The sequence below is a fragment of the Tursiops truncatus genome, chromosome 5, assembly GCF_011762595.2.
Source record: "Tursiops truncatus isolate mTurTru1 chromosome 5, mTurTru1.mat.Y, whole genome shotgun sequence".
Lineage (NCBI taxonomy): Eukaryota > Metazoa > Chordata > Mammalia > Artiodactyla > Delphinidae > Tursiops > Tursiops truncatus.
Window position 1 is genome coordinate 2,153,117 of NC_047038.1, and position 23,651 is coordinate 2,176,767.

The window sequence follows — 23,651 nt, forward strand, 5'->3', positions numbered from 1 at the left end:
ACAGTTTGTTTTCTATTTTAGGCAGCCTTGCCATCTCTAACAAACCCGCCTTCTCTGAGTCCAATCCGACGGAAGGGAAAAGAGAAGGAACCCGGAGAGCAGGTGTCTGTACCCGTGAGTCCCAAGAAAGGCGGTGAGGCCAGTCCAGGTGTGAGGCCACGGCGGGGGAGTGGGAGGGGGCGGGCTTGGGGGCGCCTGTCTGTATTACAGTGGTTTAGGACTAAAGCTTACGTTCATGTCAAGGTTAATATTACAGCTTGGTAGTTTTTGGAAACAAAATACATAGCAATGAAGCCAGAGAAATGGTTTCCCCAGGTGTGGTTTCAGGTATTGAATATTACTTGCTGAGTGTACACAGACCACATTTTGGTCTTACGCACGTCTGAATGTTGCTTGCCAATGTGGGGTCCCAGCCGTCTGCAGGCGTCTGGCCCACAGCAGGGCGCTGTACCCCGTGCTTCCCATGCTGTGCCTCCCCGCTTCTCCTCTTCTCACTGACTGATTTTCAGTAAGGGAGGGGGTGTAGACGGCTAGGAATAGAGCGGGGTGACATCGTTGATTCTGATGTGTGGAGAATTCTGAAATAGGAAATGGAAATTTTACCTGTGGAAGGGCTGAGGGAGAAGTAAAGTGGGGATAAAATCATCTGAGTGAGACGAACCTGAGAAATTGACACACACTTGGAGGGGAAAGTCTTGGAATAGAAGGGGCCAGAGTGACCATGTGACTCTGCCTATGACGTATGTGGTCCGTGCCACTCTTGGTGGGCACAGAGCAGAGGCGACCAGACGCCTGTCTGCTTGTGCTGCCACCAAGTCCGTTCACATGCCACCTCACAGTGCCGGAGCCGGACATGATTCTCCCGTTCATTTTGCTTATAAAGCGTTTATGTTAAGCATTTTATTAATTTTAAAACTTTATTTAATTTTTTGGCTGCACCACACGGCTTGTGGGATCTTAAGTTCCCCGACCAGGGATTGAACCTAGGCCCCAGCAGTGAAAGCATCAAGTCCTAACCACTGGACCGCCAGGGAATTCCCTATGTCAAGCTTTTTTTTTTTTTTTTTTAAGTGTTCTGAAAATGCTTATTCATTCAGTTCAGCAGTAAAGCATTTTAAAAGAAACTATTTTCTAAGTATTGATGACGATACCAGTGGAAGATTTACCAGCTAAAAAGCTTCAGAACTTTATAAATGCAAAGTTATCAGTATGTGACTGATCATCTTTCTGATGCATTAAATAAACTAAGGACCCCAGATCAGAAATCTTTAAGATCTTACACGGTGCTTGGCATTTAATATTTACTATCAGCTCAGTGATAGTGTGTGTGCCCTGACAGACTTCAGAGCGTGTTCACATCACCCCTGTTTGACTGCTTACAGGGCTCATGACCTAAGTCGACCAGAGGTCGACCCCATCGTGCCCCTGGGAGCCTTGTGCTCCGAGAGGTTTTGAGATTGACTGAAGGTCACGTCAGTCGTTCCTCTGACTCACAAACAGGCAGCCAGGCCAAACCAAACACATAATAGCATCACACTGCTCTTCTTCTTCTTTCTATTTTATTTTGTCATCTTATGGGCGGTACTTAGAGTCTACTTATGTTCATTAGTCAATTTCTTGTTACTGTGAATTAATCAAAAAGTCAGGAAAAATTTGAATTTTATCCTACTAGAATACAATAAAAATAATTATTACTAGCAGTCTTTTTAAACTTGGTGTGTGTTTCCTTTTGATCTAAAAGTTTATTTTGTGTGGTGTGTTTAAAGCCTCTCGACCATCTGAAACCTCAGGGCCTGTTGCAGCAACCAAGTCCTCGTCACTGGGGAGTTTCTATCACCTTCCTTCTTACCTTAAATTGCACGATGTCCTGAAAGCTACACACGCAAACTACAAGGTACTGCTTCTTTTGTAAAAATACACTCATTCACACATTTCAGAGGATTGTCGATGTTTTTCTTAAGATTGTAGCTTATAGACATACATATATAAGTAAGTAAGTTAGACCTTTGGGATATGAGTTGCAATTAGCTTTTTCAGCTCTGTCTTTCAGCTTTGTTTACGGTAGCTTCCATCATTACAAAAGTTTAGGATTTTCATTGGGAAAGTGTTGTCTTTATGATTTATCGATGCCGTGTCTGGGCGTCCCAAGATCGCCCACGTTCAGAGATCCGCTAGAAGGTCTTGTGGGACTGAGCATGTGGTTGTACTTACAGCGAGGGTTCCTCACGGCAGGGCGGGGAGGACACACAGCCAGCCCCTGAGGGGAAGGATGCCGGCAGAGTCTGGAGCAACCTCTGCCCCCCCATGAGGGCCACTCGAGGACCCCACCCGCCCCCGCCCTCAACTAAAGTGCAGCCGCGTGCTGGTTACAGAGGCTCCCTCTGCCTTCACAAACCAAAATTCACTCACAGAGGAGAGCAGGGGTCCAGCATCAACACATTGTTTGATAAAGCAGTCCAGGCACAGTGAGCCACCCTTAGTGCTCAGGGCGAGTCTGACGTCAGTCTAGGGAACTGTTTACTGGCTGAGTTCCCAGGCACCCCCGAGGGCCAACCTTGCAAGCAGCCTTCTGGAAGGATAGCGGTCTGGTCTGTTGTTTCTCTTGCACAGGTATGTTTCTTCCTTAGGACTTTCTCATTCTGAGATGATTATTATTATTATATTTTATTTATTTATCTTTTTGGCTGCGCCACGTGGCTTGAGGGATCTCAGTTCCCTGACCAGGGATTGAATCCCGGCCACAGCAGTGAAAGCCCAGAATCCTAACCAGTAGGCCACCAGGGAACTCCCCTTATTCTAAGATTATTAAGGAAAATCTCCCATGGTTTCATTTATGGCTTTTCATTGTTTTCTTCCATTCAGTTTTTTGTGTGTTTAGACTATTCTGTCTGCAATTTGTTAGATATGAAGTATGCATCTAACAGGTTTTTTTTCCAGCTGCCTAACCAGTTGCCCCTACAGTTTCCCAAATAGTCCATTTTCTGGCACTAATGGGTTTTGAAATACTACCTTTGTCACATACTAAATTCTCGTAGTTCTATATTTCCATTTACTCCTTTATTATATCAGTCTGTCCATCTGTTCGTCCATTAGAAGCACACTTCCTGATTATTGTAGCTTCATAATGTATTTTTTTTTTTTTAACATCTTTATTGGAGTATAATTGCTTTACAATGGTATGTTAGTTTCAGCTTCACAACAAAATGAATCAGTTATATATATACATATGTTCCCATATCTCTTCCCGCTTGCGTCTCCCTCCCTCCCACCCATAATGTATTTTTGAGGAGATCAGTTACCCCATTTTACTTTAGAATTTCCCTGGATATTCTTATTTATTTTTGCATATGGACATGAGAATAAACTTATCTAATTCCAAAGAAAGTTGAGAGTTTTTCCATTGGGATTGTGTTAAATTTGTAGATTAACTTGGGGAGAACTGATATCTTACATGCTAAGCCTGCCCGTCCAGAGTGTGAGATGCTTTTTTTTGTGTTGGAAACTTCCTGTTTCCTCAGAAAGGCACATCAGAAGCACATGAAATTTAAAGAATTTTAAAAGTAATTTTAAAAGATACTTCACATAGATCTTGCACGTTTTTTCATAAATGTGACCCGTAGTCATCCTTTTTTTTATTACTAATAGATGCATCTCAATTTTTTAAAAACCATTTACAAACTTTATCTGGTTTGTTTTCTGAAGGATATAGATAATTTTTAAAGATAAAAGATTTGGAGGCTCTCTTTAGCCGGATGTTTCTCATGTCAAGCTCTAAAGTAGAGGAGGGTATGTTTAAAATCCCACACAGAGAAGATGTTTCCTTTCCACCTGTTCTCAGTGTACGTCATCTTCAGTTCTGGGGGACCCCCCGCCCATGTTCTCTGCAGCATCCCTCCATCCTCTCCTCCCTCTCCATCGTCTCTCTTCCTGAATGCCCTGGACTCCAAGGTGGACCCCTTTACTTTTGGCCTCCCTGGAGTCTCGGAGTCCCGCCTGCTGGTTGAGTTGCTGTGCGCAGACTGTGTGTGTGTGTTTGGAGCGGCTGGCGTGTCCTGAGATCTTCCATCACTGCCTCCTCACCTCCTATGCTGCCCCACAGGGTGTCCTGCTCTCCCGCTCTCCATTGTTCGCTTGACCCTTGGGCTCCCCCCTGCGTTATTTCCCAGTCTCCAAGTCCTTCTTCAGCTCTCCTCGGAGCCCTTTGACCCCAGTTCTCACATCTGTTCGCTATTCAGGAAAGGCCTTCCCTGCTCTCTCCCCGACCCCCACTCAACGTCCTTGCCTGCTGGAGGTGAACCCCTGCCCTCCTGCTTTCCCTGGGACCTGGCGTCATGCAGTCGCCTGTCCCTGGGTCGTTGGGGGTCTCGCTCCTGGGTTTTTCCTTCCTTCCTTGGCCTGTTGTGAACACCCTCAGGTTGATGTGACGGTGGTCACAGTGTTGAGATCCACTTACATGTTCATTTTCTGTGTCTGTCTCTCACCTGCTTTCCTCTCCCTTTGCCCAGAAAGTGTCTCCTCTTTCATCAGGGGTGGTTAGATTTTATTTCAGTGAGCAAATTCCTATCTACTTATTGTAGTGTTTTTGTAGGATTTTTGCCGGTTTTTATTTTCACAGTCAATGCCTCCCCCTCCCCCTTGTTCTTACATATTATATCTTTGGCCCTGAACCTTCTCTCAGTCTGTTAAATGGGGGAAATTGCTACATAATTTAATTCAGTTGGGTCCTTTAGGATCTTAACTTAATACCTCTTAAGACTAATTTAATATTTTGTTGTAGCCAGACTGAAAGGTTGTGTCTGAATTTGATAATGATTTCCCCCAGGGATCTTAATGGGTGGAAGAGGACATGTGTTTTATATTTTTTGATATGCTGCTTATCAGGCACTGGTTATGATGGGCATTAAACATTCTTTTTCTCATTATGATAGAAGGTTAGGAATTATTTTTCTTTCAGTAGCGTCACCATACATTGGAAGACGCCTTTGAAAACAGTGTTTATATAGCGATCAGGAAGAGTAATTTCCTTTCCAAGGCATTTCCCAGTGCTAAAAACAAGCAAACAAACAGAACCCCCCCCCCCACCATCCCCCCATGGTGAGTGTCGCGCTGCCTAGGGAACACACCACAGCAGACAGTGTGCGTCTGTGTTAGGTGACCGGGATGCTGCCAGCAATCATGTGTGCCTTCTCTCCCACCACTTCCCCAAGGTCACCTTGGATCTTCAGAGCAACACCGAAAAGTTTGGGGCTTTTCTGCGCTCTGCCTTGGATGTTCTCTCTCAGATTCTAGAGTTGGCAACACTGCAGGACATCGGGAAGGTTTGTGTTTCCTTTCTTCTCGCTGAGCTGTAGCTGGCACGCTTGAAGTGTACCCTGGGCCGAGTGCCTCCAGGGCGAAACCCCACCATCCCGGCACATTCACAAAGTGGGGAGAAGGTTCTGCAGTCTGGGCACTTGAGTCTGATTCTTGTCTTAGCCTGAAGTTGCCGGGGGCGGGGTTCTATTTGTATCCTGTTTTCACTTTTTGCTGTAAATTAGCTCAGAGCCAGATGAATTAAAAAATTGGTGGGTTTAAAACTGTTGACAGAGTCCTTTACTTTATTTGACCTTCGCACGTGGCAAGGTCAGAGCAGTCTCTGGGGTGTGGCTTGTTCCTCTGGTGCCTCAGGAAGCAGCAGAGCTGTGCTTGAGGCTCACGGGCTTCGGTTCCAAGCCCAGTAACCTCCCTGCACCACCCACATGTTGAGGGGACATGTTCAAGCACACGGGAGAGTTAAGAGGTCGTGTGGTGAGTGCCTGTGTTGTGTCCACGACCAGATCCAGCAGTTACTGTTTTGTCCACTTGCTCTGCTGTGTTTGGATCCACCTGTCCAGCTACCGGGGCATCTTAGTTTCTAATGAATTTCAAAGTGAGTTACCAATAGCCCTCCTTAAACATGTGTCTCTTAGAAGTGGAATACAGTGAAGTTCCTTTGTTTTCATTTCTCTCCATCTTTTTTTTTTTTTTTTTTTTTTTGTGGTATGTGGACCTCTCACTGTTGTGGCCTCTCCCATTGGGGAGCACAGGCTCCGGACGCGCAGGCTCAGTGGCCATGGCTCATGGTCCCAGCCGCTCCGCAGCATGTGGGATCTTCCCAGACCGGGGCACGAACCCATGTCCCCTGCATCGGCAGGCGGACTCTCAACCACTGCGCCACCAGGGAAGCCCCATTTCTCTCCATCTTCTTCTCGATATGCATAAAGCTTACCTGGCTTTAATCATTGTACACATTGTCTTCTGTTTCTCCTCACTGTCCCTTTTACTTTTTCCACATGTCAACTCAGTGGGTCGGAGCAGTGCTTAGTCCAGGGCTAATTCTTCCACCACCGAGGCAAGGCCTCCCTGGTTCTAGCTGGCGCCCCATAAACCCGGTTAGGGAGAGCAGTCACTGTTCCAGCCCTGTGTGAGTTCGGAGCGCTGTGCCCTCTGACCCTTCCTTACGCACGTGTTGAGCGGCTCCCAGGGCCTCCCCCGGTCTACAGAGTCCTCTCTGGGAGCTCTCTCTTCTTTGGAGCCCTCACTGTTCCCGCTTCCCCAGACTCTCAGCTCCTCCTCGACTCGGGGGGTCCCCTGAGCTCTGCTCTGTCCCTCGCCCTTGTGCCACCACCCAGGAGCTCTCTGAGGGCAGTGAGCGGGGCAGTCATAGGGCTGACTTGCTGGTTTCCCATTTCTCAGGGATGCCTGTCCTCCAGTGCCTCCTGGTCACTGTCTTGGAACTGTGGTTTCATATATTCATATATTGGGTTTTTTGGGTTGTTTGGCTATAGGGTAAATCTGGTTCCTCTTACTGCGTATTGGCCAGGAGTGGAAGTCTCCCTTCGTCATGTTGTATGTTAATATCCATGCCCGGGACTTGTTTCCTTGAAGGCCACTAACAGCAGCATCCTCTTCTCACCTGTTTTCAGCGCCTATAACTCAGTTTCTGTTGCACACGGAGCGTTTCATACGTGTTTGTTAAGAGACGTGGTTCTTTGTTAGGCAACTTGTGATGTGAAGGCTCTGGTTGTAATTCTTCTGGTTCTCACTTCTTAGTTGCCTGCTATGAGCTAGTGAAAACAAGGTGACATGGAACAAACTCAACCCTGCAGAGTATAGCCTTGGATATCTAGTCCAATAGGAATAAGTCAGAATCTTAAAAATACATGGTCCTGAGTATTTGAAATCAACAGAAATCTGTTGCTTTTTAGTGCAGGAAATATACCAAACAAATGGAGTGAGAGGCCTTTTCAATGTAGTTGGTCTTATAGAAGCAGTGTCTGGGGACCAGGTGGGCAGTGAGGGGGGAGCTGCTGATGCTGGTGCCTGGACCGTTCATGTCTTCAGGGACCTTGGATACCATGGACCTCATTTCTGAGGCTGGTAAAAACAGTTTGTGAGAACAGTCGTTTGAAGGCAGTCATTTTGGTCATTTTTGCAGGTTGCTGTCGGACACAGGACCTTCTGCTAAAGGGAAATGTCTAGGGCTTTTTGTGGTAAATCACACTTGATGTAGTATGTGCTACGTTCAGCTGAACCTCTGCAGGGGCCCCACAGATGCAGGGCTTCCACCCCTTTGTAGACTCTGAGCTCCTGCCCTGACAACAGGGCTGGATGCCGAGGGCACAGCAGATCCTTGATGCACAGCTTCTGGATGAGTGAGAGAAAGAATGTATAAATGCGTGAAGGGAAGGGTGAGACGCGGCTGCTCAGATTTCCATGCTTTTTACTGACTTTCTCTGCTGGCAGTACGCGAAAAGCTTCTTCTGACTGTCCTGTGATGTTTACTGTTGTACACAATTTAAACGGAAGCCGTCCAGTGGCCTGCTCTCCGTGCAGAATTCACCACAACAAGTATCTGTGAATTGCTTACTTTAATGTCTTGCTGCCTGTCCTTTGCAGTGTGTCGAAGAGATCCTGGGGTACCTGAAATCCTGCTTCAGTCGAGAACCAGTGATGGCAACTGTTTGTGTCCAGCAGGTCAGAAAGCAGTTTCTTTTAAGCCCTTCACCCCGGCACGCTGATGTAATGCTGCCCGTCGTTCAGAAGGTGGTGCTGGTGGCGCGTCCGGCAGCCCCACCTGTCCCGCCTTTGCTCACTCCGCTGTTCTCCGGCCAAGAGGGCTGCTCCTCCCTCATGGTCCAGGAGGAGGACGCTCGCCCCCATGGGGGCAGAGGATCTCAGAAGCTGTGCTGGCCTCTTGTCACTTAGCTGGTGTCCTGGTATCCCTCCACTGTCCTGCGCAATCTGAAGTTTTGCTAACATACCCAGTTATATATAGGTGGATTTGATATTTGCGTGGGAGATTCTGTGTTACTTCAGATGTTGATGGCTTCAATTCTTCCACTCTAGCTGTTGAAGACTCTCTTTGGGACAAACTTGGCTTCCCAGTTTGATGGCTTATCTTCCAACCCCAGCAAGTCTCAAGGCCGTGCTCAGCGCCTTGGCTCTTCCAGCGTGAGGCCGGGCTTGTACCACTACTGCTTCATGGCTCCGTACACCCACTTCACCCAGGCCTTAGCCGACGCCAGCCTAAGGAACATGGTGCAGGCAGAACAGGACCACGACACCTCAGGGTAACCTTCTGATAGTCTCCTGTGTTCAGAGAACTCTAGAAAATGTGGTTGCTGCAAGGATGCTGAAGGCATGGCCCTGCCTCCAGAGAAGCATGTGGTCCAGTGGGTGAGATTGCGGGCGCCTCAGTGTCTCGGCAGGGCTGGGCTGGGGGAGAGGAGTGCTGAGCGGGCTTCCCGGGAAGCGCACTCACTGCTGATTCGTCAGCCAGCCAGAAAGGGGACACGCTATTCCCCAGGGCACATGACGACATTTCCCTTTAGAGTAAGTTCCTGTGTGTTGGTGGCGCTTTGGGGGCCTGTAACTCAGGTGGCTCAGTAGTGCTAGTGTGTAGAGGGCATAGGTATTATTACTCTCTGTTTTGTAACTTTATGGCTAAAAGTCTATTTTCACTCAAATTTATAGTTGTTTATGGTGCCTGGAATTACAGTAGTTGTTTCTTCAATTACCATCAATTATTAGTGCATATTTGAGTTACTACTCTGTAGTAACAATAGAATTCCTGGTTTTTCTTTATATAGATGTAGTGATAAAACAGCTATAGTTAAAATACTAGAGTATTTTAGGAAAATGTCCACGTTTTGGGCTTTAATTGGTCATGTACTTACTATTTTTCCAAGTCTCAGGAATAAGATTCTTTAAATACTTTGTCTAATAATATGGGGTATAAATAAAACAAGCAAGTGTCTGATTACTGTCATTTAATGTTGTGTTTCTTAAAAAGAAAAGGGTATAATTGATGTAAAGAAATTTTTTCCCAAGGAAATAAGTGGTATCTTCTAGATCCCTGAATCTTTCAAATGACCATCACCTCTCTGGCCCCACTACACACGGGCTGAGTGGTGAGTTTCCTGTAGCAGAGGAAAGCGCTGTCTCGGGTAGCCTGCTGCAGGTGACAAGGTTTGATGGCTGTCGGTCAGCTGTAAACTCTGTTTCACCTAATTATCTTCACTGAAGGAAGAGCTTGATGCCGCTACACTGAGTGGCTGTTATAGTTCTTTCTGACTCTAAAACGCTCTGATTTTGTGAATTTGAATTAGTTTGACCTGGAGTATAGCTGGATACATAGGAGAGTATTCAAGGGTATTCTTTGCTCTCCTTTCTTTCTGCCTGGCAGGTGGTTTGACGTACTCCAGAAAGTGTCTACCCAATTGAAGACAAACCTCACCAGCGTCGCAAAGAACCGCGCGGACAAGGTAACTGGGAGCCGGCAGGTGCACGCTGGGCACGTTGCAGGTTGGGGCCTCCAAGCTGCCTGCAGTGGAAGACTCACTTACGGATTCTTGCTTTCTCTTTTTTTCCGTAGAATGCTATTCACAATCACATTCGTTTATTTGAGCCTCTTGTTATAAAAGCTTTAAAACAGTACACGACAACGACCTCTGTGCAGTTACAGAAGCAGGTTTTGGATTTGCTGGCGCAGCTGGTTCAGTTACGGGTTAACTACTGCCTTCTGGATTCGGATCAGGTTTGTCGCTTTTATCTTTCATCTACTGCACCTGTTCATAAGTTAATAAAAATGAACTTGGAAAGACGCTGAAGTCTACCTTAAAGAAGTGCGCCGTTTTTTCCCCCCACCAGCGGCTGCGTCTCATCTGTCTCACCCACTGGTTGACACGGAAGGCCTGGCGTGCGCAGGCCTCAGCAAGCGTTGCACCCTCGCCCAAGCTCTCCAGGCTGGCCTCAGCCTTTACAAATCTGCCCGCGGCTCTTCCCGGCCACTCACCCTCCCCCACTCCAAGGTTAATCCGAACTTACATTGTCGTTGAGATTTACTGCTGGGGGGACATTTCTGCAGAATCCAGAGTCTTATTTTAGACAGCTTATCAAGGAAGATCAGTTTCAAGCGATCTAAAGTTAGCTCACCTATTTGAAAGGGAATGTGATCTGTTGGGCAGTGGCTGGCCCCCGGCCCCTGGGTTCCCGCGTGGCAGCTGTCTGGGCCGGCCCTGAGTGTCTGTGCTTGCTTCCACCAGGTGAGACCTCCCTGCCACGGGTACGACTCTGGAAAGCTGTGTCATTTTGTGATGCGAATTCTCTTAAAGCAAGCGTCATGCCAGCCAAGTTCACTGCAAAGAAAGTTGCCTTTAGGTCGTCAAAATGTGACTGTCATGGTTGGGCTGTGGTTTGGTGCTACTTTCCTATGAGACAGGAAATACTGCAGTTCTCCATTCCCTTCTAGACACCACGGTATCTGCGGTGTAGCACTGTCGTTGAGGTATGCCTGCGTATCAGATGGGGACTTCAGAAAGATAGAAGAAAGCAACAAAAATCACTCCGTTTTGGAGAAGGGCTCTGTGTGGCATGACTGAAGAGAGAATTTGATAAAGGCCTGTCTGACCAGTGTACGGTTGAGTGGGCAGCTGTGCTCTTTCTCTGTCCACTGACGGCAGCCCCAGCAGAGACTGGTCTCTAACCACCCACCGGCCACGCACCTTGAGAAACTCACCAGGAGAAGCGAGCAAACACATTCAGGACGCTGGTTTCCCCACGGGTGGTGTTGGGGGGTCACCTGATGAGAGCGGGCTTGGGCGGGGGCTCTGTTTTGACCCAGCATTTTCATTGTCCCACCCTCTGCTCTGGTTCTCCGAGGAAAATCGTCCAAAGAGCCATTTCCTTCCTTGGGGACGACGCTCACTGCGGGACGGTTCCCGGGCTCTGACGCAGGGGCTTGGGTGGAGAGAAGCCCTCATCTGAAGTGGGGGGCAGCCGTGGCCGAGAGGGAGGCAGGCGCGGGCATGTGAGGGGAGCCTGGGAAGGTGGGGCCTCCCTGGGCTTCCCCCGCGCCTGCTGCTCCAGGGGAGAGCAGAGCCCGGGCTGGCTGCACTCTCAGAGGACACGGGCTGCCTTTCTCGGTTTTCCCCCTTCTGACTCGTCGTGGGAGGAAACTGATTCTCTCAGGTGGTGGTCGGTCTCTGCTGGGGCTGCCGTCAGTGGACAGAGAAAGAACACAGCTCCCCACTCGGCCGTGCCCTGGTCAGACAGGCCTTTATCAAATTCTGTCTTTAGTCATTCTACACAGAGCCCTTCTCCAAAACAGTGATTTTTGTTGCTTTCTTCTCTGTTTCTAAAGTCCCCATCTGATACATAAGCGTCGAGAGAGAATTCCGTGCTGTGTTCATCTCTGCGCACGTGCACAGGTGGTCTGATGTGCGGGCCTCGCCGCGAGCCCAGCACTTTCTGCCTCTTACTTGGTGGCGTTAGGTTTTCTTGCCATGGGCGCTCTCTCCCCACGTTTGTTCCGGTTTGTTTCTGTCACTCAGCGCCCTTTCCCCCCAATTCTTAGGGTTCAGTACCTTGACAGTTTTTATGGACAAGGATAGAAAACTATCAATAGAACAGGCAAGTGATTTAACTCAGTTCAGATAGTGATTTACTGAGCACCTGCTGTGTGTCTGTTCACACCCGGGGGCGAGGAGGAAACTGGAGATGAGCTCCATGCTTCGGGTTGGAGAGTGAATTTGGGCACTTGGAATGTGACACGGAACTGGCTGTAAGCCAGCCGTGAGGTCCTGCCTCTGCTTCTCAAGGCCACCCTCCCCTCCGCACCCCTCGGTACCCAGCTCCTTTGAATGTTGGGGGCGCTGGGGGAGAAGTTGGACTCACTTGGGCATCTTTATTCCTAAGCCAGTTTCAGGAAATCTGTGCTGTGCGGCTTGCCGTGAGCTGGAGCGCACGAGGCCTGCTGCTGTGCCTTGTGGGTGCTGCCTGGGGCTCCTGGAATTCATCATCTGTTTCTCCCAACAGGTTTCACCTCAGTGTTCAGTAAATGTGTTTAGAGGGATTTCTGGAAGTGTCTTGAAATTATCTAGTCTGACAGTAGAATACGTTGGAGTCCTTGTGCACAAACAAATTTACTGTCAGGAAACTTGTTAAAGGTTTATACAAATGAGTATGAAGAAAAATAACCTAGTTTGCACATTTTAATTATTGATGTAAAAATTTTATATTTCTGCCTGTAGGTGTTTATTGGATTTGTGCTGAAGCAGTTTGAATACATTGAAGTAGGCCAGTTCAGGTAATAGCGTTTTGTTATTTTAGATTGCTTGTCCTTGTTACGTGATTACATGGAATTTTATGTTATGTTATGTTATCTGCCGCACTGCACAGCACACGGGATCTCAGTTCCCTCCACCAGGGATCAAACCCGTGCTCCCTGCAGTGGAAGCACGGAGTCTTAACCACTGGACCGCCAGGGAACTCCCTACATGTAGGATGAGCATTTATCTTAAAAGGGTTGTTAGGCATTTTTGCTAAGCATTACTTTTAATGGAAATCTGATTAACATGCTGTGGATTTTTGTTTCTAATAAAAATTCATGAATAAGCATCTCAAGACATGTTGAGAAGTAGTTCTGCATCTGATAATCACGTGTTGTCAGTTTTCATTTTATATTTCAAAGCATTTAATTATAATAGTTTTCTAAATGAACTCTCATTTGATAGAGCACTGATTTTTCTAATCTTAGAGAAGACAGTTTTTGGATATAGTTGTCTTTAATAAAGGTAATTATTATGCACTGTACTTATATTAATTGCAGTTTTTCTTTGCTAGACTGTAAGGTTTGAATACTTCCTCTTATAAGTATAATTATAGAAAATTAAAATTGTTCAGTTTCTGAACTAACTGATAAGTAGTTAGGGAAACATAGTGCAGAGGGAAGTGTTCTGAGAGTCCCCTGGGTCTGGAGGCATAGTTTCTTGTTCTCGACCATGTGATTCGAGGCAGGTTACTTTTTCTCCTTTGGGTGTCAGTTACTTTTTCTCCTGTTGGGCGCCTTCTCCAGGCCCTCACTTAGCCCAGGTGCCCCAGAAGACGTGCTGGCCCCACCCCGAGCCGGGAACACGGGAGGACGTCAGCTGGACTAAACTGGGTCCCGAGGGTCCTTTAGCTCAGCGCCCACTCATCCCTCCTCGCGCTCTCCCGTTTTCTCACATGTGCTCTCTCAACTCTGAATCGAGAGTAATTTCATGCTGTTTATATTGGTTATGTTTCTTCATTTTAAAAGGAAGTGTCTAAATGGATGTTTTTGTTTCTAGGGAATCAGAGGCAATTATTCCAAACATCTTTTTCTTCCTGGTATTACTGTCTTATGAACGCTATCATTCAAAACAGATCATTGGAATTCCTAAAATCATCCAGCTCTGTGACGGCATCATGGCCAGTGGGAGGAAAGCTGTGACACACGGTAACGGGACAGCCTTTCACTGTGGTCTTCAGTGGTCATCATGTGCTGACGCCACCTTCCCCCTGTGTGGACAGCTGCCCAGCGCTCTGTAGGCTGTGCGTGTGTACACGTGCGCATGTGCACTCTGGCTAGAGATGTTTAAAAAAAGGAGAGAGCACAAGCTTTACTCTCAGGAGTGTATGATCCACTTAGGTAAACACAGACAGTGAGATAATCTAAGGTGCACGTAGAGTCTGGCATAAATACTCCTGCCTAGCCGTGTGAAGCAAAGAATTTTAAAGTCCAGCTTCTGTAAGGACATTGGATTTCTCGTCCAGTGGTATTGGAAGATGTAGTTTGGCCTTGATTCAGGGCCTTCTGTTTGGCCTGGTTATTTCGTAGCAGGTTCAGTGAGGTCCACAGACGACAATCAGCTGCTCAGGCAGCCTCCTCCCACCTGTGGAGTGAGGTGGTGTGCTTTGGGAAGGAGCTGTGAATCTTTCTTTGCACTTTTTAAGCTGCTCTTCCTACCGACTCCTCTCTGGCTCCATCGTCAGGAATCTGTAGGCTTTTGAACTGTGATTGGGGTGCCTCCCAAGACCTCATCTGGCTGCTGCACCCCGGGTCCCCGTTCCGCGTACCGCAGTAGGGTGACCGGCGAGCCGTGGTGCCGGGGATGTGGAGGGGCTCGGCAGTCACCATTTCCCACTCTAGCAAGACGGTCACCTTAGCCATGGCCTTGCTGGGGCTCAAGTCCATGCCTCAGCACGGGGGTACCTGACTGCACGTATGGACCTGGGGTCACTGGATAGAGTTGAAAGTGCAAACGGCAAATAGAGAGATGACTGAGGTTTCCCAGATCAGAGGGTCTTTGGATAGAAAATTGATGGGCAGCCAGACCGCCCCGCTCTCTACTGGGAAGCCTGGTTGTCTGTAGAAAACTCAGCAAGTGTGGTGTGTGTGTGTGCGTCACTGAGGGTGAGAGAGTGTGCCTTTCAGTAATCGTGGTGACATGACTGGGCTGATCCTTCTTAATGAAAGGCCTTTCTTAGTTTATTCAAGTGGTGGTGTGAGGCAAATCATTTACTTTGCTCTTTTGGAGAAAGACACGACTTGGGGGAAAACACATTGTCTAATGAGAGAGTGACTTTAATTGCTTGAAACAGTATAGAAATCTAATACTTTGACTAAATGTTTTCCATTGAAAAAGCATTTATTCTCTCTTCAGGTAAATCTTTAAGTAGATTATGCATGAGGATAGAACGTTGCTATTTTGGTTAGTTAGAAGGTTTTATTATTTTGAATTTGACTTTTGAATTTGTGTCTCTTTGTGTCAGAAATAATGTTATGTCACAGAAATCCTAGTTTTTTGTTTATTATTATTATTTTTTGTGTGTGTGGTACGCGGGCCTCTCACTGTTGTGGCCTCTCCTGTTGCGGAGCACAGGCTCCGGACGCACAGGCTCAGTGGCCATGGCTCACGGGCCTAGCTGCTCCGCAGCATGTGGGATCTTCCCGCACTGGGGCACGAACCCGTGTCCCCTGCATCGGCAGGCGGACTCTCAACCACTGCGCCACCAGGGAAGCCCTGTTTTTTTGTTTTTTAAAATCTTCACAACATTATCAAGTGTCAGAGGAAGACCCATGGCCTTCCAGGATGGTATACAGGTAATTTCACGGCACTCATTGATAACCTTAATTTATGTCTTATCACAAAGCCAAGTATGGGTCAGGGTTTTCTTTATTTCTTGAAAATAATTTGGAGATGTTAGTGCTGTCTTCCGAATGCATCTGTCACATACTGCCTTCTTAGTGGGCCCTTTTGTGCCTACAGCCATACCAGCCCTGCAGCCTATAGTCCACGACCTGTTCGTTTTAAGAGGAACCAATAAAGCTGATGCAGGAAAAGAGCTTGAAACCCAGAAGGAGGTGGTGGTGTCCATGTTACTGAGGCTCATCCAGTACCATCAGGTAAGAGGAGGCGTGGGGCGGTCGCTGACCCCTCCTTGTCCCTGTAGGGACAGGAGGAAATGCCACGTGGCTGCTGCCTGCTGTCAGTGAGGGTGGCTTTGTGCCGGCCCTGGGCTCTCGGGCGGTGAGACGCAGGGGGACATAAGGCTTGGTGGGGTCTGTCTTGAAGGCAGTGTGGCCTGGCCGACGGTCACGAGGTCGTTCAAGGCGGTAAGCAAGGTGGAGGCCCTCTTTTCCAAAATGAGGACCAAATACCAGTCAACAGTGTCGATCAAAATGGTAGCGTTCTAAAGAATGATTTTTAAAAATCTCAACGTGAAATAATTTAACGACTTTATTTGTACATTTATTTACCACTATGTTGAGGGAGGGCCAGAGGCTTTTTCTTGGCGCCGATTTCTGGCTTTGTTTTCCTTAAGGTGGAGTAGGAATTTCAGGTGGTGTGTGAGGCAGTCTGAAAACAGAAGTCTGGCTTTTTAATGAATTCTCTTCTGTAGCTGGTACGGTTGCCTAGCCCTCACTTATTTTTGGTAATTCTTTTTAGCTATTTGTCTTTGAATCTTCATAAAATCGTAAGATTTTCTTGTAGAAACACTTTCTTTGTGCATTCTCGTTTTGGTTAATCTAGGTAATGTTTAATTAAATGCTTTTAATGTTTAATTAAATCCCGTAATTACAATAAAAAGTACGACTACCATAAAGAGGCTTGAGAACCAATAACCGGCTCTTGGCAAGCATGCAGTTTAGTTGGAGGCCTGGAGGGCGGCTCAGCCGGCACAGCGTCCCCGGAGCTCCCGGCCTGGTTTACGGAACGAACAGAGAGGGTGGGTCTTGGATTAGGAGAGTCGGGATGAGCACAGAGTGGCCCCTGTGGTGCAAGTGCTGCCCGAGGTGCCTCCTGAAGGGAGAGGCAGCTGTGGAGGCGGCCAGGTGGCTTTCCAGGGAGCGGGCTCAGCCTGGCCAGCACGCTCACAGATCAGGCTGCGGGCTTTTCTGCCAACAGGCGGGTGACAAGCATTTTCAGCTTTGCAGGAGCTCCTCGTGTCTGCTGTCGTTCTGGAAGCCTTCCCGGCAGCATTTTCGCGGTGGTCGTGTGCCAGGGAGACCGTGTTCACCAAAACAGGCTTTTAGGGGTCCCTGTTTAGCAGGGATCACTAACAAACTCGTGCTCACCCAAGGCCAACTCTTCTGAAGTATGGTGTCCTCAGTAGAAGGTGACCTTTGCACAGATGTTAACACACACGAAAGCCAGAGGGTGTCTGCACAACAGTTTCGTCAAGGCTGTGCTTGTGTCCTGCCAAAGGTTGAGATGAGTCTGGCTTTCCTTTCGTGCCTTCCTCTGGTTGTCACTCTTGTAAAGCTGTAGAGGTGACAGCGCTGTGGTCCTCCTGCGCGTCCCGGGGCCAGGGCTGCGTCGGCCCTCCTTGGGGGCACGCGGGCTGGGGTCTGAGTGTCTTCCGGCCGTTCCCTCTGTGCAGGTGTTGGAGATGTTCATCCTGGTCCTGCAGCAGTGCCACAAGGAGAGCGAGGACAAGTGGAAGCGGCTGTCTCGGCAGGTAGCCGACATCATCCTCCCGATGTTGGCCAGGCAACAGGTTTGTCCCCCTCCCCCCGCGTGTGGGGTCACTGCGACACCGTGGAAGTGGGTGAAGATGCTCGTGAGAGGTGGGCGCTCGTGGTGGGCTTTTCATCAGTGCGTGGTGTGTACATTTTATGGTCGTTACTGGTGCCATCTGGGCGAGTGCGAGGCCAGAGGTAGAGACGTGCCCTGGGCCCCAAGGCGCCCCTGGGGAAGTGCTTCCAGGGCTGCGTCCTTTCTTGCTCACACCCTGTCTCCCTCACTCTGCTCAGCCACACGTCCTCTGTTTGCTCTGTAGGGGAGTGCTTTTCCTTATCACGTATGAAGTAAGTTGGCAGTTACCCGTCATTTAATCAGGATTTCTGTGGTCAAACGATGCAGTCAGTGGTCTCCACAAGCGCAGTGGAAGGCACTGGTCTGGCTGTGTGTGTAGGATGGAGCCCAGTAGTTGTACGGCTTCTGAACCACTTCTGCCCCCGCCCCCCGTCCCCCTAGGGACGTCGAGGGCGTCGAGGGCAGGACGCTGTGCTCTGGGTGCTACACCACCCTGGGAGCCGGGCAGCAGGGACGCGCTGAAGACGGTCCCTCCAGGAATCCGTCCCAGCTGCTGGCAGAGCTCTGGGTCGGAAGCACTTTGGGTACAGTCAGCAGGTGCCTGTTCATCTGGGTCGGCCTGGCTAGGGAAGCGGGCGCTCTCAGAGTGAGCGTTTAGTTGGAACGGGATGGGGAGACAGACAGCAGAGGGGAGTAAGCTAGTTATGTGTATAAAATGTCAGATGAGAGTGCTGGAGGGAGGGGAGGTGTGTCGGCTGGGGGTGACACTGTTGAATGGGTGACATCCACGGGGACTTGAAGGAGGTGAGGGATGAGCCGAGCAGATGCCTGGGGAAGAGCTCTCTGGGTGGAGGACTTGGGGGAACCCTCGGAGGGCTTGGTACGAAGGGGGTCAGGGTGAACTTGAGAGTGGAACAGGCAGGCAGGGGTGTAGGGAGAGCCACTCATGGCTCAGGGCCTGTGTGGACCGGGGGTGGGAGCGAAGGGGCGAGAAGGGGCGTCTGCTGGACTCAGCTCAGACGCAGAACCAGTGAGCTTTGCTGACGGCTTAGGTGGGGTGAGGGATGTGAGAGGAGGGGCGGGCAGGTGGCTGTAGCGTGATGGCTTTGGGCGGACCGTGGAAGGAGCGGGTTTCGGGACGAGGTCAGAGCCTCGTTTGGATGTGTTTGGTTGGGACACTGGGTGGCTCCAGGGAGGCTGGAGGAGGCCTTTGGGGTGCGAGCTGGAGGGCAGGCCTGAGGGTGGACGAGGTCGCTGCGGGGCCCAGGGTAGCTGGGCAGTGGGAGAAGGCCAAGCCCCGGGAGGCGAGGGGGCCCATGGACGAGACGGGCAGGAGCAGGTGGCATGGTATTCTTACAACCGAGGAGAAAAGGTGTTTCCCAGAGAAGGGACTGATCGCTGGGAGCTGCTGCCGGGCCAAGCAGATGGGCCCTGGGAACTGGCCCGCACTTGGCCACACGCAGGTCCCTGGGGAGCGGCTTTGGTGGAGCGGAGGGAACAGAAGCCCAGCCGGCGTGCGCTGGTGAGAGGGCAGGAGGAGAGAGGGAGAGACGTGGCGGCAGCCGGCCGAGCTGGGGGGCACGAGGGCCAGTGTCCACCCTGAGGGCAAGAGCAGAGGGGCACTGCCTCTGCAGGACAGGCGGCCGTGCCGTCGTGGCGTCCCTGAGCACCACCAGACCCAGGGCTCCGTGGCCGCGTAGCCGACAGGTCACGGCCAGAGGGCCTTGCGGGCGGGTGGGCCCCGGCAAGAGGCTCATCTTCCCACCGCAGAGGGGCGGCTCCACGCCAAGCAGGGCGCAGACCTGCACCTTGAGAAAATCGCCCTCTGCGGAGATGTTACTGTGTATACACACTCGTTAGTAGTGACGACAGTCATCAGTAGGGGAGTGGTTGAGTGTACTGTGGTAGAGACTTAATTTGGAATATTTTGCAACCTTTAAAAATAATGTTAGGAGGATCTCCCTGCCGGTCCAGTGCTTAAGACTCTGCCCTTCCATTGCTGGGGGGGCCGGGTTCGATCCCTGGGTGGGGAACTAAGATCCTGCATGCTGCACGGAGAGGCCAAACAAAATTTTAAAAACGTTAGGTTTTAAAACCTGTTGCCTTGGGAGTTCTCCATTATATTTTTAATGGAAAAAAGCAGAGACATTTATAACATGATTTTTCAAAACAACTTAAACAAAAATCTCTCTACATGTATAGGAATGTGGAGAAAGTTAACGAGAAATACACTAATTTGCTAACATTTGTTACTACGTGGTGGGGTAGGGATGGGGTGCCAGTAAAGAAAGAAAAAAGATACAGTATGTATGATACCCATTTAGGTACATTACTTGTGTGTAAAGAGATGCGAGAGAGGCTGCTTCCTGAAGGGCTGATGGTGACTGGGTCAGGGCGGTGTGGTTTCAGTTGATAATTTTCATACGTCTACATATTTGAATTTTTTACAGAAAGCATCTGTGGTTTATTTAATAAAAATCTAAATGCAGAGATTTCCATCGTGGAAAAGATACAGCTGTGTCACAGTGTTGTTCTAAAGAACGTTTACTTGGTTCACTACTGAAGCTAAAATGCGTTTAAGTGCGGGGGTGGGAATGGTGCATGGTCAAGGCTATTTGACCTTGAGACAACCGGCGTGAGGTGTGAAAGGTGGCATCTCATCGGCTCACGGGAGAATGTCTGTGACGTTTCATTGCAACAGATGCACATTGATTCTCACGAAGCACTTGGAGTGTTAAATACGTTATTTGAGATTTTGGCCCCTTCCTCCCTCCGTCCCGTGGACATGCTTCTACGGAGTATGTTCGTCACCCCAGATACCCTGGTGAGTATCCCGCCTCCTGATGGCATCTTGGCTTCACCACTGTGTGGGGCACCCGGGGGTTTCTGCTGGGGCCAGGGTGGAGCCTTAGTATTTGCATTTTAAGCAGGTTCCCGGATGGTACTGATGCTGCCTGTCTGGGACCACACTTTGAGAACCAATGAGACAGATTTATTGGTGGAATTGTAAACTCAGGGTGATTTTCATAAATGAACTTGGCAATCAGGAAGAACTTAACCGTCTTTTTCCTTTAGCTATAACATACTTGTCTTCCTTCCTCTAGGCATCTGTGAGCACTGCTCAGCTGTGGATAGCCGGGATCCTAGCCATTCTGAGGGTTCTGATTTCCCAGTCAACTGAAGACATTGTGCTTTCCCGCATTCAGGAGCTTTCCTTCTCTCCGTATTTACTCTGCTGTCCGATAATTAATAGGTTAAGAGATGGGGGCAGTAATTCAGTACTGGAAGAACACAGTGAAGGGAGACAAACGAAGGATTTGCCAGAAGAAACATTTTCCAGGTACGCTCTATGTCGGAGCCTTCCGCGTGCGTGTCCTCAGGCCGCCGTGTGGTGTTTGGGGTCACTGAGTCTCGCTTCGGCTCTGCGAGGCGGGTTAAGGAGTCCGTGTCGGTGTGTTTCCTCTGCCCAGCCTGCCTCACCTGTGGCCCTCGGTCATGCCTGTCTGCAGGCACTGTCACATCCCGAATCAGACCCTCGTTAAGACTGCACGTGGTAGTGGGTGGGTGCAGGCGGTAAGGGCGTGGCTGCCTGCAGAGAATTTGAAGACCTAGGAAAACCCACTAAGAGTCAGTCTTATGTTTATTCCCGCCGGGTGCTGGCCACCCTCCACACTGTCAGTAGTAAAATCCCCTCCCCGCCAGGGTGGAACGCTCATGCTGTGCTCCCCTGGGTGTACTTGCGGCATCAAATCACAGCTGCCCTTATCAGTTCTTGGGAAGCTCCTTGAGGGTGGCGATCACAACTCCGGCACTGACAAGGCTTGTTGTGTAGACGACTGTGTATCCACCTTTGCTGGATTCGGGGTGCACGCTGACTTATACCTCGTAGAGCGTGTCCAGGAAGCACAGTTCCTGAGAACGTGCTCCTTCCTGCCGGGTCCACCGTAATGTCCACGTAGCTGCCCTTGGTTGGTCATCAGGGCCTGGGGCGCCATTGTGTTTGTGGAGATAAATCCAGTGAAACTGCACGACACCCATTTGTCCGCAGGTTCGGCAAGGCAGCCTGTGGCTCCTGCTGTTACATGTAAGCAGGGGCTAAAGTGGAGGATGCGTTAAATTCCTGTGGTGGGTTATCTCCCTGCTTTATGGTTTATAAAGCTTTGAAGAAACACTGCAGGTCATTTTACCCTCCTGACAGTCCTTTAAAGGTGGTATGATTCCTGCCATCTCATTAGTGAGGAAAGTAATACGCAGAGAGGTGAAGTGACTTAATCCAGAGGGCTGGCATTGAACACTTCACTTGACTTGCATTTTTACCCTACTGCCCTACCCGTACCTACTGTGTATGTTACTTTTACGTGTGTGCCTCCCTCCCAGAAGTGCTCCGCAATAGGCCCCTACTTCACTGTCACCCTTCTCCCTTTCTTTGAAGGTTTCTGCTACAACTGGTTGGCATCCTTTTAGAGGACATTGTTACAAAACAGCTAAGAGTGGAAATGAGTGAACAGCAGCATACTTTCTACTGCCAAGAACTAGGCACGCTGCTCATGTGTCTGATCCACATCTTCAAGTCTGGTAGGTGCATCCCACTAGTCTTATTAGAGCATCTGTATATCCCCTGCCCTGCCCTGCACACTCGCAGGGTGTAAGGAGGTGCTGCCCAGTGCGAGCTCTGCCCTGCTCAGTGAGCCTTTGAAGACGTTGTGCTGATGAAAACAGTAAACCTGGGCGCTTCCTCCTGTTTTAAAGATTTGGAAAGACAAGATGTTTTTGTTACCTTTACATATGATTGTGGATTTAAAAAAACAGTGCACGCAAGAGAGAGGTCACAAGATCCCAGCCATGTAGCAAGCACAGGAAGCAACCTTAGGACAGTCAGTGTGTTTCAACAGGAATGAGTGTTTTCAAAAGAAATGTCTTGCTAGTTATAGGGTACAGGCATATCCTTTTCTCAGCAAGAAAAAATGAAAGGCAATTCTAATCTCTAGGAAAAGCAAACAGCAAGGAAGTCATGGTCCAAATATGAAGCAAACCTGGAAGTGGTTTGAGTCCTGGAAGTGCGGGGGTAGGTGCCCTCTTTGGGTGTGACTGCCTCTGGTGTGTTTAATTCTGTTGCCGCGTCGTGTATTTCCACGTCTCAGCTCTTTTACTGTGTTGCCTTTGTTTTCTGTGGGGCTCCTTCCCCGCGACAGAAAGGATGGCCTCTGGTCTCAGCCCCTGCGGGAGTCCTCTGAGGGACTCGTGAGCCCTGGGTGCTCTGGCCAGCCTGGGCTGGGTGAGAGGCTGGACAGCATTCCTTTGGGAGAAAGGGTTACTTTCCAGTAGTAAGGGAAGGGGAGCAGACAGAATAACTGACGGTCCACTGCAGGTGATGAAAGCATACCAAGGCAAGTTTGGAGGTAACACCACAACTGAGAACAGAACGATAGCAAATGGTCGCCTTAAGAGGGGTGGGGCAGGCACTTGTCAAGGCAGAAGCCCCCACCTGTTGTGGGATTTAAAAATCACATGTGTATATTACTGCAATACAAATTAAAACACACACATACCCGCATACATACCACTAGAGCAGAAGATAGTTACCGCCGTCAACCTTTATTCATTCAGCAAAGATGCACTGAGTCCGCCGCCACTGTGCTGGGCCCTGGGTGTGCGGTGGTCAGTACAGCTGACGTGATTCCTGCCTCTGTGGTGCTCAGTCTCGCGGGGCAGACAATACACAGATATGTCACCACAAGTCTTGCTATCTCCTGAAAAGGAAACAAAAGCACAGTGACAGCCAGCACAGGGGTGGGCAGTAGGGGCAGGTTCTCCTAGGGGGCTGCTGAGCTAAGGCCTGAAGGAGAAGGAGCTGGCCCTTCGGAGAGAGTGTTCCTGCTGAGAGGGGTGAGGGCTCGGAGGGGCTGAGGGGGCGGGCAGGGACCTGGGCTCGCGCGGCCTGGGAGCGATGGGGAAGGACACCTCTGCATGGTTGCTTCACGTACCTTCGGTCGCCCTCGGCACAAGAGTGTGGCCAGAATTGAATTCTGACGATGGTTTACAGCTTCCAGCCACCTTGTTTACTTACCATTGAAATAATTTTCTTTTTGAGGATCTTTTGATTTATGTCCCACCCACTGCGATAAGTCTAAAGTTGAGAAAATAATTAAGCCACATGAAGAATAAGTTGTTTTTAGTATATGGGCCATTTTAATGTTTGGCCATCGGTTGGTTTGGATCTGACACCAGAAGGGTACCAGTTCACATCGAAGGACGGCTTTCTACCTTCTTTGGATAAGAGCAGTGCATTCT

General features: G+C 49.3%; 1 protein-coding gene across 15 annotated transcripts in view; it reads left to right on the forward strand.

Annotated features, from left to right (window-relative positions):
* HTT (huntingtin) overlaps positions 1–23,651 on the forward strand; it is a 137,239-nt gene that overhangs the window by 67,445 nt on the left and 46,143 nt on the right. For 14 of the 15 annotated variants that reach the window (XR_012331826.1, XR_012331825.1, XR_004526584.2 and 11 more), the window contains 14 exons: positions 22–148; positions 1,767–1,894; positions 5,208–5,318; positions 7,918–7,995; positions 8,368–8,591; positions 9,707–9,785; positions 9,896–10,057; positions 12,552–12,607; positions 13,629–13,777; positions 15,591–15,727; positions 17,206–17,322; positions 20,062–20,184; positions 20,465–20,700; positions 21,793–21,935. Coding sequence is in view for 12 of the 15 variants with exons in the window: in XM_073804773.1 (XP_073660874.1) it covers positions 22–148; positions 1,767–1,894; positions 5,208–5,318; positions 7,918–7,995; positions 8,368–8,591; positions 9,707–9,785; positions 9,896–10,057; positions 12,552–12,607; positions 13,629–13,777; positions 15,591–15,727; positions 17,206–17,322; positions 20,062–20,184; positions 20,465–20,700; positions 21,793–21,935 (1,870 nt within the window). In the remaining 3 variants the exon portion in view is untranslated. The remainder of the gene's footprint in view (positions 1–21; positions 149–1,766; positions 1,895–5,207; positions 5,319–7,917; positions 7,996–8,367; positions 8,592–9,706; positions 9,786–9,895; positions 10,058–12,551; positions 12,608–13,628; positions 13,778–15,590; positions 15,728–17,205; positions 17,323–20,061; positions 20,185–20,464; positions 20,701–21,792; positions 21,936–23,651) is intronic. The other variant, XM_033856573.2, reaches the window with a different exon arrangement.